The 13408-nt window shown below is 45.1% G+C and overlaps 2 protein-coding genes across 2 annotated transcripts; one reads left to right on the top strand and one right to left on the bottom strand.

Annotated features, from left to right (window-relative positions):
- Window positions 1–3294: 3294 nt before the first annotated feature.
- On the bottom strand, window positions 3295–5284 carry LOC125555035 (E3 ubiquitin-protein ligase SINA-like 10). Its single transcript, XM_048718351.1, has 2 exons — window positions 4313–5284; window positions 3295–4206 (listed from the first exon to the last, which is right to left on the bottom strand). Exons 1-2 carry the CDS (start codon window positions 4484–4486, stop codon window positions 3532–3534), a joined length of 849 nt encoding a protein of 282 aa, XP_048574308.1. The 5' UTR covers window positions 4487–5284; the 3' UTR covers window positions 3295–3531.
- Window positions 5285–5330: 46 nt separating this feature from the next.
- Window positions 5331–13124, top strand: LOC125532698 (pre-mRNA-splicing factor 18-like). The gene is made up of 3 exons (XM_048696653.1): window positions 5331–5535; window positions 5616–5679; window positions 11784–13124. Exons 1-3 carry the CDS (start codon window positions 5331–5333, stop codon window positions 12835–12837), a joined length of 1323 nt encoding a protein of 440 aa, XP_048552610.1. The 3' UTR covers window positions 12838–13124.
- The last annotated feature ends 284 nt before the right edge of the window (window positions 13125–13408 follow it).

Here is a 13408-nt window from a genome sequence, read left to right as displayed (position 1 = left end):
AAAATATATATTTTTAACAAAAAATACCATATGGATGTGGCATTTTTCTTCTCTATGCCTAGTGGGTCGATTTTGGGCAGGTTTCAAACCCGTGACCACGGGCTACCAAGACAAACCTATCAACCACCACTCCATCCTAGACATTGATATTTTTTGTACTGATAACAACCTCCTAAATATTTAGCAAGGACATGTGTGGAGCTTAAATGGGCTGTCGATATTGTGGCTCATTGCACAAGCTATTTTTATAGCATATTTTAGAAACATAATTATGTACCAATATTTATGCGTTTCAATATTGTATAAATAAAATCATTGAAATATCTACCCATATATTATATATAAAATATTTAGTTAATATGGATATTTAATTGTATATTAGATACAATGTTTAATGAATACAAAAGAATATACACTCATAAATATTTAAATTTTAAAATGATGAATACAAACATTCACTTAATATCTATAACTATTCACATATGTATAGTTTTTACTCATGACTTATTTGGGAAAAAAATAATATTTTGCATATTATACAGTTAAAACTTCAAATTATGAATATTTTTAAATATACAAAAATTGAACTATATGAATATGCTGATAATTATTGAAATGTTTGTATAATTAAAATAATAGTTTTAAATGTAATCTTCAAAGAAATTGTATCATTTTAAACTATATAGACATTTTTTACAATTCATAAATATTATTGCAAATATAGGAATGTGTTTTGAAGTATACATTTTAAATGTCCGTATTGACTAAATATTTATATAATACATGGGTGTATATTTAAATGTTTTTATTTACTAATCATGATTTGTTTGTATAAAATTTATAGCTCACAAATATTTAAGCATAATTTTTGTTACTTACATTTTATAAATATCTTTAAAAAGAAGCTCGCGCAAAATGGGATGCAACATCTGTGCCCCATTTAAACTTCAGATGTGTACCTGTTTAATAAATATAGTGTAGTTATCCTTTGTATGTTGTAACTTGAACAGGGTAATGGTTTAACAGGTTTTCTTTGTAGCCTTGGCCGCTTGTTCGAATCTTGGCGTCCACTTTTTCCTTTTAGTTTTGACACGCAGGACTGCTGGTTATATATGAAGAATGTCTGACAGCAGGACCCACGCGTTTAGTCAGCATATATTCCATATACCAATGCAATAAGCACTGTATTTGCACGCTCTAGTCAAGTTTTTGCACCACTTTGATGTACACCGCAATTTCTAGCATCAAAGTGATCGTTTGTGCCAAGTTCTAGGACCATCACTGTAATTGACTCTTTCCGAAAGGCGACTAATCTGCGCCGGCGCACCGGCGCGATCAATTCGGCCGGACACAACGCGGCCGTTTGATTAGATTGCATTTAACCGTTGGATATGGAATCGTTTTCTTCCCAATTAAACGCATTCAACAAATAGCAGAGGAGAAAACAAAGCAGCGCCGCCGTCAACACTAGCCATGGATGACCGATGTAACAAAACCTTGAAGAACCACCGCCGGTCTCGCCGCCGGTCACCGCCCTCGCCGCCTGCGTTTCTCACCAGCTTCATGCATGCAACAACGTGCACTCGTGGTTGCAGGCTTCCAGCTCCGGGGAAGATGGCCACAGCTCTTGGGGTGATGGCCGCATCTCCGGTGGCGCCGGCCGTTGGCCGCAGCACCTGTTGTTGTGTTCGCGTTGTACCTCGCCGTCTCTCCACCTGAGGCTCTTGCTGGTTCCAACATAAAACGATACTGGTTGTAGCAAAAAAGTTTATCGCTTCCAGCAAAAAAGCTTACCGCTGCAGCCCGCCGTCGTCATTGTAGCAAAAATGTTAACCGGATGTAGCTTTTACGGTTGCCGATTGCAGCAAAAAAATGACGTGGTTGTAGCAAACACAAAAAGACGCCGGCTGGCTGCTGTGTATGGTGGTAACAAACCTTGTAGCCGGTGGTAGCAAAAAACTTCATAGTTTACTGCAAAAAAACGTTGTCACTCGTTGTCGAGGTTGCATCATCTTCACAAATTATGTCGCAAAAAAACGTTGTCGCCGGTAGTAGCAAATGAAGCCGCCGGTAGTAGCAAAATAAAACACTGGTTCCAACAAACAAAAAAATCAGCGACAAAAACCTCTGGTTTGTTCCAACAAAAAACTTGTCGGTTGTAACATCCGTCACCGCCGGATGTACCATCTCCCAGGGCCGGTTGCAACACTCCATAAAAAAAGAAATGTTGTGTATGGGCGCATCCATGGCGACTGCTGCATCGTCCTCGCAGTGGTGCGTGCGCAGGCAGAAACGGGAGGAAGAGGAGGCAGCGAAAATCGTTTGAGTCGTCGCTCCACATGCCGCGGTTGCCGCATGGGGAGTCCAAAATCCATCACAAGCAACATGCGCCTCGCCGTCCTCCTGCGCAGGAGAGAGAAGAAAAAAAAACAGGAGGAAGAAGAAAGGAAACGGGAGAAAAAAAACAATTGGTGACGGCTTGACGGGCCCAGGAAATTAGTCAAACGAGGGGCACGCGGGGCAGCAGGATACAGCGCAATCGAACGAAGCGCGAGTCCGGCTGAGGACTCGGCCGGACTGCCAGCTGGAAACGTTTCCCTTTCCGAAAAGAAACACAACAGTACTACCTCAACTGGAAATGCTCCTATGAACTACTCCCTCCAGTTGGTTCTTCTTCTGGCTGGTCTGCTCCCCCGCATGGCACGCTTCTTCTTTCTTCTAATGCGGCGGTGGACTTGGTGCGGGGCTCGTCGTCAGTTGGAGTTGTGGTACAGGACTTTTCGGGCCAGGTTGTGGCAGCGGCTTCTGAACCTCTTCCTGGCATCTCTTCTCCAGAGCTGGCTGAGGCTTTGGCCCTGCGACGGGCTGCTCTACTGGCTCGCCGGGAGGATTTTCAGCATGTGATCTTCCACTCTGACTGTCTTTCAGTGATTCAAAGGTTGAAATCTTCAGTCCGAGACCGGTCCATGGTGGGATCAATTATCTCTGACATCAAGGCGATTTGTGATGCTCTGTCGTCTGTGTCATTCATGCATGTTCGTCGGCACCGTGTTGTCTTAGCTCATGTCCTTGCTAGGTCTAGTTTGAGCTCTTTGAGCCTTTGTGTTTATAATTCTGCTCCGGATTGCATCCGGGAGACTCTCTGTAATATATTTGCTTGATTAATAAAGGCCGATGTTCTTTCAAAAAAAAACTGGAAATGCTCCTATGAACTACTTCCTTCGTCTCATAATATAAGAGTATTTTTGACTCTACCCTAGTGTAAAAAATGTTCTTATATTATGGGACAGAGAGAGTAACTGATACTGCTCCTTAAGTTTTCATAATAAATCAGACAAGATAAGATAACATGTCGATTGATGACCAGTCTATTTGATGGAAATGTATCCATTTTTTTTTGGAAAAAGAAATATAATGGTGCTAGCTCAAGCGGAAATGCGCCTATGGACTAACTGATACTACTACTCATCAAGCATCCACGATAAATTAGATGAGATAAGAATAAGATAAGATAGTCGGCTGATGACTGATCTATTTGATGGAAATGAAGGCCGTGAGGAGCATAGTAGCCTGGTCGTCCGGATGAACAGACTTGGGCACGATGAACTGGGCCGACTCGTCGTCTTCCAGGAACCCATCGGCGAGATCCGCGAAAGGCACATCGAATGCAGATTCTTGGTAATGGCGATTGACCGAGTAGCGGAGCTCGAGTACCACCGTCTTGGACGCGGCCGCTGCCGAGGACGACGACGACGACGCGGTGGCAGCGGGCGGAGGCCGCACGCAGACCGCGGCGATCCCGCGACCAAACGGCTGGCGCACAACGTTTAGCAGGAGCAAGTGCTGGTCGGCGCCGTCGCGGACCGTCGTGGAGACGACGTTGAAGCCGTCAAGGAGGTCGATGCCGAAGCTCTTCCCGGCGCGGTCCTCGGCGGTCAGCGGCAGCTCGTGCAGGGTGATGAAGTGGTCCAGGAGCTCTGCCATTGGGCCGACGAAACAGCATGTGCCCAAAGGGCAGCGCGCGCACGGCGCGTTGGCGCACGTCATTCGGTGCTGGTGCAGGTCGTAGTAGGCCAGCATGGCGCCGCAGCCGTGAGCGGCGTGGGGGCACGACACGCGGACGGTGTCCAGGATGTTCTCCACGGCGCGGCACCGGCGGTAGCCTGGGCCGCGGCACGCCGAGCACACCGCCAGCCCCAGAGCGCACTGAAAGCGTGTACATGTAATCGAACATGTTACTCCTAGTCCTATCTATGGCTGAGGGAATGAGAGGACGTACGGATGTGTGCGGGGAGAGCGGTGAGGTGCGTACCTGGAAGATTGGCGGCTCCAGAGGGAGGCTGCAGACGCCGCAGTGGAAGGCACTGGCATCCCCCACCGTCACTCTCGCGAGCACCGCGTGCTCCGACGGCCACCGAACCGCGGAGCGGCGCCTTTCCGGCGACCAGCTGCTCCAAGTGTCCATGACCATGAACCTCGAATGCATCGATACGGATACGTAAATTCATCATTTCGAAAAAGTGCTAATACGGATACATTTTACTATTTATCAATTTTTCAAATAAAGGGATTCAGAATGTCAACCGCGATCTTTTTACATGCATGGATTCCATGGTTCCCTGTCTTCTTTAGCAAATGAGCAGAAACTCTAGAGTAGCTACTCAAAGATTCATGACCACAGTAGTCGCATTTCCATTTAGTGTTGCCCCCTTCAGGTGATTTCTCTATGATTTGAACATGCTCCACAATGGTGCCCTTAGATTTATAGGTACAGTAGGAGGTTCAGCAGGAGGAGCCATCTGGAGGAGATGAGAAAAATGAAATCTTCACAGATTAGAGGAGAAAGAAGAGGGGATGAGCTTGGCTGGGCAAGAAAAAGGGGAAGAGGCGTTGGTGAGGACTAGCAGCTCGTCGCCGGCTAGCCGCCACTGCCGCCGGCTAGCCGCCACTGCCGCCGGCCCTGGGTGAGTAGCTGTTAGGTACGCAGCCACCAGCCGCCGCCTGGTGTGAGGTCGGGAGGGAGGAAAGAAAACTGGGAGGGAAAGGAAGGGGGCACTGGGGTACTAGGGTTGCTGTGTGCCTCTTAACTGGGCTGAGTGGTCTCTTAGATGGGCTGGGCTGTATCCAAAACGAACTGAAAAAGTATCCTTCAAGTATCTGAATTGTTTTGAATCGTTTATTCATGGATACTCCTTGGATACGTATCGGGGGTGTATCGGAGGAGTATCGGTATCGAATACGGTATCCGATACCGATTCGCTAGTTGCCTGAAGTATCGGTGCATTCGAGCCATGAACTCAGCCTCCATCAACGCCCTTTCATAAGTGTCCATGGACTCATCCTCCATCGACGCCCTGGTGTCCGAATCCCCAGTGCCGATGGACGGCGCCTCCATCGACAACCTGGTGTCCCAGGTGCCCGTGCCCCAGCCATCGGAAGTTTGTCCTGGCGTGCCACGAGTCCCGTGCCGCGGCCGCGTTCTCCCAGGGGTCATGTGCCTCCGCTCCGGCCGCCTACTGCGACTTGCCCCCCTAGGTTCGCCGCCATACCTTGCCGGTCGTCGCCTAGTTAGAGCTTACCTCCCTCTGTCCTGTTTGTGCTTTTTGGACTGGCAGGCGAGCGCTCGTGGTTTCCTAGATATAAGAAGCTGTTTGCCAGCCTCTTCGGCTTCGCTGCACAGTTAACGCTTTTCTTTTCTTTTTTGCTGAGAGCTGCATTGTTTTTTTTAAACACAGTACAGATGCAATCACTTGTATAAACACGCATACACTCACCCCTATAAACGCATACACGCACACCCTATCCCTATGAGCACCTTCGAGAGGTCTCCTTCAACTGAAAGCGTATCGCCGGAATTACTGAAATAAATCCAGGATAAATGCGAGCACCAGGATTTGAACCCTGGTAGGTTGAGAATACCACTGTCCACCTAAACCATCTCAACCAAAAGTTGATTCGCTGAGAGCTGCATCGTCAATGCTAATGCTAATCGGGTTGCAAAATAATGCCGTGTACTAACTGGTTTTTTTGCACATATCAAAATGTTTGAGCTTGTGTATTCACCGGTAGAGATTGTTAATGCTAATAATGCGAGGAAGCCACCGGAGTACTAGTTCTTGTTGAGCCAATTGAAAGGTGTACCGTTGCGCAGCGCAGCACACCACAAGAGGTCGACACGTAGAGGCTGTGGCGTTCCTGAAGTAGCACTAGTAGCCAGCATTGCCGAAAACGTATACTGCCTCCTCTTTACACGAAATGAGCATCTGACACCAAACGCACAGTGCAGGAGGGTTCACGTGGTACGCTCTCCATCTCCACTTCAGCGCAAGGGTGCAAGGAGAAGTGGGCAGCGCGCAGTGCGAATGTGCAAGTAAAAGATAAGAGATAAAGCGGATGGATTCAAAACAAAACAGCAAACAAGTTTGAAAAAAAATCCTGTTTTCTACATGTTCATATGAATGTCCAAAGCGTGCTTTTTTTTCACACATCAAAATGTTCGAGCGCCTCATTTAGTTCTAGGATAGGGGGGAGATCGAGGGGAACGGACTTGCGACCTAGCGATCTAGTGCCGCCGCCGCCAACACCGCCGTGATCCCTCCTCACACTCCCTCCTCGCCGCCTCTGCAAGCTACCGACGGCTAAGCCGTGTGGGCACAAGGGATGGGGGTGTCGGGGCGGTTATGCGCTGGTCGTGGAGGTGATCCTAGTTTATAAATGCAAAAAAAAGAGTCATTTAGCTGCTTTTTTCACATATAAAAAATGTTTGCGCTTTTTCCCATAAGGCCTCATTTAGTTATAGGACAGGGAGAGATCAAGGGGAAAATACGAAGGAGAACATGGGTACCAGCGAAATCTATATGCAAAAAATAATTAGTAATTCAAAAGAAGTTTAAAAAATTCTGAATCTTTTTTGGTATCAAACATGATCAAATATTGTAGTCGTATGAAAAGATTCGTCGGAGAATGACTTTCATTGTATCCTGGGTCGAAGATTCGGCAAAAAACGATATATACAAGTACTATACACATTATATTGTCGTCATAAACTTGTTTTCTTTTTGCCCTGAAGTCGATAGGAAACATTTCTTATCTAATTTTTTTATAGAAGTACAATACCAGATCATGTTTGATTCCAAAAAAGATTTGGAACTTTTTGAACTTTTTTTGAATTACTAATTTTTTTGGCGCATATAGGGTGCGCGGGTACCCGAGAGCACCAAGTTCCCGTCCAAGATCGAGGTGAAGGGACTCGCAAAACACTCGCGACCTAGCGATCTAGCGCCGCCGATGCCAACACCTATCCCTCCTCCTATGCCCCTTCACCCTTCCTAACCCTCCCTCCTTGCCACCTTCAGAGGCTACCGGCAGTTAAACCGTGTGGCCGCCAGGGATGGGGGTGTCGGGGCGGTTATGCACGGGTCGTGGTGGTGGACCCACAACATTCCGAGCTGCATGCAGCGCCTATCCCAACATGCTTGAGAATATCAGACCTCGCCTTGGGTATCTTTTTCTTTTTTACGAGTGGCCGATGTTTTCTCAACACCATACGTAGGAGAGTTCATATCTACCAGGTAATAATGCATAGGCTCTTGACCGTTATTGATCATGTCTGTCATGATAGCCTCCTAAAATGATCATGATCACTAATGATGTATGCAAAAGAAAAAAAATCAATGGCATATGCATCCCCTAAATTTATTTACCTTTTTGCTAATTTACAGTCGAGTGATTTAGAATTGGTTTTCATTCAAATTTCTGGCCGTTTGATCTTGTGCCAAGATCTGCGCTGTGTGCTGGTTTTTTCGGACGTTTTTTTTTGTGTGTTACCGGGTGCGCTTTCGTTTCCCAGCCAGCCGGTTACCGCCTATCCCCTGGCTCTCTGTCTTTTATTTATTTATTTATTATTCTTGTCCTTCCTCATTTGTTGGCGAGAGTTAAAGTTGAGAGAGGGAGGCGATTCTTGGCGATTTCCTCGTCATCTGATTCCAATATCCTCCTTCTCCTCTTCTTTAGATTGATTTCCGCTTCTGTGCCGTGTAGTTTCTGTTGGTTATCCTGGTCTTCTCCCTTTCCCCGTTGAATTTCTTCTAGATCTTGTGATTTGATTCGATTTCCCTTGTGTTTGATGTAGATGTAGGTGTATGTGTACACTTAGAGTGGATTTTGGCGATTTTTTTTGCAATTACAGTGATAGGCGGATGGATGTAGCAGTGGATCCGATTCCCCTGTTGATTTTCTTTCTGCTAGCCTGGGCGTTTGATTCCGCTGAAGTTTTTTGTTGTTAGATGCAGGGATGTGCGTTTTTAGGTAGTAGTTGCATCTAATTTACTGCAACTTCATAACTGTAATTTCATTTTAATTACAGTGTATTTTCCTCTGAAATCACAGAGTAGTGACACTGTAATTATAACCTTTTTTCTATGTTTTGGGTAGTGTTGCATCTAAGTTTACAACAACTTCAAGATTGTAATTTCATTTTAATTACAGTGTAATTTCCTCTGAAATACAGAGTAATTGTATTGTAATTATAGTGTTCTTACAATATACTTGTAATTACAGTGTAATTTTTAGGGTAATTACACTGTAAATCGCACTGCTATTTACTGTAATTACAGTGCAATTTCTCTATAATGTTCAATGTTGTTACAGTGTAATTTCCATGGGTAATCACAGTGCCATTTTTGCTAGAATATTTACTGTATTTATAGTCAGTGCAATTACAGTGAAATTTCAGTAAAATTACAGTGCTAATTAGACTGTAAATCATAGTGTCTTTGGTGGGTAGTGTTGCATCTATTCACGCTGTCAATATATACTGAATCTACCTTTGTGTCGGAAACTTTGCTGCGCACAGGAATTTCTGCTTGTCTAGTAATTTCAGCAACTTGATAATAGTAATTTCAGTACTTTCTTGCTACTGTAATTTTTAGTTTCTTCTGCCCTGGTGCTTTTGAAACAAAAGTGACCAATTTCTTTGATTTTAACTGAGTGCTATGTGCAATACACTTTGTCAAATGGAAAGAATTTGTGATCTCTGCTTTTCATTCTTGTGATTTAACAGGTTCTAGATCTCAAAGAAAATCACTAGGCATGAGCAAAGACGTTGGTATTGAAGGATTTCCAGCCTGTGGATCGTCTCTTGTATGATCTTCCATTGTTCTCCACCAATTAGTTGTTGCGGCTTTGGTGTTTAGCTTTTGCCCCAATTGGAATTGAAGGATTTCTAACTCCATGGTAACTTGTTAGTGTTTGTCTTTGCCCTTTCTTTTTATTTCTCTTCCTCCATGTTAGTAATTTAATTTCTGCCTACTTTTTTGGTGTTTGCCTTTGCCATTTTCTTTTTATTTCTCATTCTCTATATACATTTTTCTTCATATCATTCTTCCTTGTTGCAGTTGTACTTCCCTGTAACCGTTCGAAAGCATTGGTTTTCTTTCTTCATTTGTTTGAAGGGAAGAGCCTTTGCTTTCCTTGATCCAGCTTTTAATGAACATTCTAAATTTCACTTGCAGATTAGCGATCTGCTAGTACATTTTTAATCAATTTGTTTCCCTTTTATAGGCACTGCGTTGTTATCTTTTAAGATTTATCTCTTGTATTTTCTTTTATTCAAACGGATTATAAAATTTATAGGTATTTTCTTTTATTCTTGTATTTTTCTATTAGGTTGCTTTTATTACTCCCATATTGAGGAAACAAATCAATTTTGAAAAAATTGACGTTATCTACCTATAGTTGTTCCCAACCAAACCAATAGGTAATTTGTTTTTTTAATATAGCTGGCCTAGTTTTCTCTTATATTCTTCTTTTGATTTTGTTGGTATCTTTTTTTTCTTCCTTTATTCATGTGAAACCAGGCACACAATTGCGATGTCTTCACATTCAAGTTTATGGAAGTGTGAACTACAAGGACTCAAGTTGTTAAATATTTTTCAAGCGCTGACATCCTCAACTTAAGGACAAAGTATGCTAATGATAAGTTTTTTAGCGAGTTCAACAGGGTGGATAAGTTCTAGACTTCTTATTACTGATTTCTTTGATGATGTAAGCACTTCTGCTTTCTATACTTCAAATTTACACTAAAGAGGTTCATGATTTCCAGTATATTTTTAGTTCTATTTTGGCTCAAGGTTGCCTAATTTACTGTACTCGTCTACATCATTCACTGTCTCTTGTACTATGTATTTTCAGCCTTTTGGCTCAGTGTTAATTGCTTAGGTTCATGATTTCCAGTATATTTTTAGTTCTACTTTTGGCTCAAGGTTGCCTAATTTACTGTACTCGTCTTCATCATTCACTGTCTCTTGTACTATGTATTTTCAGCTTTTTGGCTCAGTGTTAATTGCTCCCTTTGTGCTGTATATCTTAATGATTGGTCTAATGTCGTGTTTGATCCTTTTTTTCAGACTACGAATTAACAATGATGGAGAAGAAGGCCTTTTTTGCATTAGAGAGATGTTGAACTGCTTTTTTCACAATGGATAGGGCAGTGTGTATGTTGGTTCAGTGTGTGGTCATCTGTATGATAGGAAGTGTGTATGTTGGTTCAACTGTTTTTTTCGTTTCGGAAAGGAGGATTGCCCCCGGCCTCTCCATCGCAATGTTGGTTCAGCTGTGTCTCTATAATCCATAGATGACACTAGGTACTATACTTTCTTACTGTAATTTCAAGGTTTTTCACTTGCTTGTCATGAATGCAAATGGGTCCAGTCCAACCCGCGTACATACATACCAACTTATGACTCAGGGCTGCAAACGGGTGTCTTTGAGTCTCGACAAGTTTCTGTCATAATGTCACTGTAAGAATCACACAATATGAGTGTAAGTTATGCGTAAATACACTAATTTTAGAAGTTCCAGTGCTAATTGACTGTAAGTTTTGTGTATCTAGACTTCAACTCTTAAGATATCATTATGAGTGGACTGTAAGTTACCAGCAGACTCTAATGCTAGTCTAATTATCACCATATTTTTCTGCCAAATGATTGTAAGTGCAGTGTACGTTGATGCCAGACCTACAGAGAGTACGTTGATGGATCAGTAAGCTTTTTTTGGCTGTGGTATTGCGATAGTTGTAGCTCACATATGTTTGAAACCGGGTTCAATTCCAACCAAGTTAGGATTGGCCTTTTAGCATCGACATACATACAACGAAGATACACAAAAAAGGACACACAAATATATACAAGTGTTGTTCTATTACTAGTTGAAAAACTTGACTGATGCCGAATTGATTTTCAGTCAAACGTCAAATAGACACTCCCATTTATTTAATGACATATGCATCCCTTAATTCTAAATATACTAAACCTGGCCAGGTTTAGTTTACCACGTTTTTCTGAATTTTTTTTCTATCATAGAAAGTCCAATGGATGGCTGCCGCGTGTAATAGTGAGGGATGCAGGCATGTACGCGGTTGGGTGCGCGGAGCAATCGTCGATGGGAATTGTTAAAAAATGCGGCCGCCCGATTGGTTGCATGTTCTGCGTTGCCCCAGTTCCATATTGGTTGCATGCGCTGCGTATGTGCAGACCAAATTGTCTATGTTTTTTGGATTTTTGTGCATGCGCTGCTGCCTTCTTCTTTTTTATTTCTGCTTCCTGCCACGTATGTTAGCCTGGGGTCGGTTGCCGTCTGGAGCTTCCCGATTTCTCGCGCTAATCAGACTTTATTTTATTTCAATCAAATCAAGCCAGAAATAGATGAGTCTCGTCCATTTCTGCGCCGCCTTCGCTGTCGGTTTCCAATTTGAGTTCTTCTCTTCTGCTGTTTCCTATAAATAGTGGTGGCCTTCTGCTTCCGTCCCTCATTCCGTTCGCTTCCGCCTGCCCTTTTTCCTTCTTCAGCAGTACTGCCATTTTTTGGTCCAGCGATGATTGGGTCCACTGCTGCTCGATCCGGGCGACGCCGTCGGGGCCGCCCTCCGTCGTCGCCGACGTGGCGAAGGCCGAAGACCGAGCGGACGGTTCGAGGGAGTTGTCGCTCCCGAGGGAGGAGGTGATCCGGCGCCTGCGTCTGCTGCGCCAGCCGGCCACGCTCTTCGGCGAGGACGACGCCGCGCGCCTCCGCGGCCTCCACGACGCGCTCGAGGACCCCGCCGCGGTCGCGGACGTCGACGCCGCCGAGATCGGGGAGGGGCAGACCAACAACTTCCTCCGCGACATCCAGGTCATGCGCGCCAAGGCCGTGGTCGTGGCGTCCAAGCCCAAGCTCGGCGCGGCCGAGAGGACCAGCGAGGAGAAGGAGGTGCCGTTCGACGAGCTCTGCGACGAGGACAAGATCGTGGCCTTCTTCAAGCGGCTGCTGAGCGAGTGGAGCCAGGAGCTGGACGAGATGCCCGACGCGGAGCGGCGCACGGCCAAGGGCAAGGCCGCGGTGGCCACCTGCAAGCAGTGCGCGCGCTACCTGGAGCCGCTCTTCAAGCTCTGCAGGAAGAAGGCCCTCCCCGGCGACGTCCGGCGCGCGCTGCTGGACGTGGTGTGGTGTTGCATGCGGCGGGACTACCTGGCGGCCACGGACAGCTACATCAAGCTGGCGATAGGCAACTCGCCGTGGCCGATCGGGGTGACCATGGTGGGCATCCACGAGCGGTCGGCCCGGGAGAAGATCCATACCAACGGCGTCGCCCACGTGATGGACGACGAGACGACGCGGAAGTACCTGCAGTCCGTGAAGCGGCTCATGACCTTCTGCCAGCGGAGGTACCCGACGGATCCCTCGAGGTCGGTCGAGTTCAACAGCCTCGCCAACGGCAGCGACCTGCAGTCCCTCCTCGCCGAGAAGGGCGCCGAGAAGAAGCACCCGGAGGAGACGCTCCGGCTGGTGGCTGCCTCCTGATGTCGAATAACCATCGCCAATCTCTGCATTTTAGAAGCTCAACTTCAGTACCATTTGAGAAACAGCTGATTACTGAAAATTGTTCTCTTGCTCTTCGTGTTGCCTAAAATCATCCCGGTGGCCATAGTATTTTGTTGTAGACGTGATAAAAAGTTGGGAATGTGGTGTGATGATAATTACTAGCATGCTGCTGAACGCAGCAGCACTCTGCTGTTTTGAAAACCACATGGACTGTCCCTCGAAGAAACAAAGTCACAGGTACTGTGAAGCTGCAAATTCGTTTTAAGTTCGTCCGAGAATTCATTTTAAGATGTGAAACTCAGGAAATTTAAGCAAGTTCAAACTGCATGTAAATTTTCGTCGAGAGTAGTCATGTGGCAATCTTTGCAAAGAAAGGCAAGAACGAGTGCTCTTAAAAGGTTTATTTAGCACCATTTTTTTCTTTTTTGTCCATACCATCACACATCTTTTCTTTGCTAATTTTTTTAAATGAGCTAATTGTAAAAAGAGCCTTTTTTGCTTCATTACTTCTTTTCTTTTTCTGATTTACTATTCATAAGGGGCTCACACT

This window comes from Triticum urartu, chromosome 1 (genome assembly GCF_003073215.2).
Source record: "Triticum urartu cultivar G1812 chromosome 1, Tu2.1, whole genome shotgun sequence".
NCBI classification, from domain to species: domain Eukaryota; kingdom Viridiplantae; phylum Streptophyta; class Magnoliopsida; order Poales; family Poaceae; genus Triticum; species Triticum urartu.
The sequence above is the reverse complement of the archived record's forward strand: the minus strand, read 5'-3'. Positions and strand labels throughout refer to the sequence as shown.

What these genes read in the sequence shown, in the direction of transcription:
- LOC125532698 (XM_048696653.1), top strand. Translation starts at nt 5,331, where the DNA reads ATGGACTCATCCTCCATCGACGCCCTGGTGTCCGAATCCCCAGTGCCG. An exon ending in ACTGCGACTTGCCCCCCTAG is followed by an intron (nt 5,536 to 5,615) that starts GTTCGCCGCCAT and finishes TTGGACTGGCAG; the next exon opens with GCGAGCGCTCGTGGTTTCCT. An exon ending in CTCTTCGGCTTCGCTGCACA is followed by an intron (nt 5,680 to 11,783) that starts GTTAACGCTTTT and finishes TCCTATAAATAG; the next exon opens with TGGTGGCCTTCTGCTTCCGT.
- LOC125555035 (XM_048718351.1), bottom strand. Translation starts at nt 4,486, where the DNA reads ATGCATTCGAGGTTCATGGTCATGGACACTTGGAGCAGCTGGTCGCCG. An exon ending in TGGAGCCGCCAATCTTCCAG is followed by an intron (nt 4,207 to 4,312) that starts GTACGCACCTCA and finishes ACACGCTTTCAG; the next exon opens with TGCGCTCTGGGGCTGGCGGT.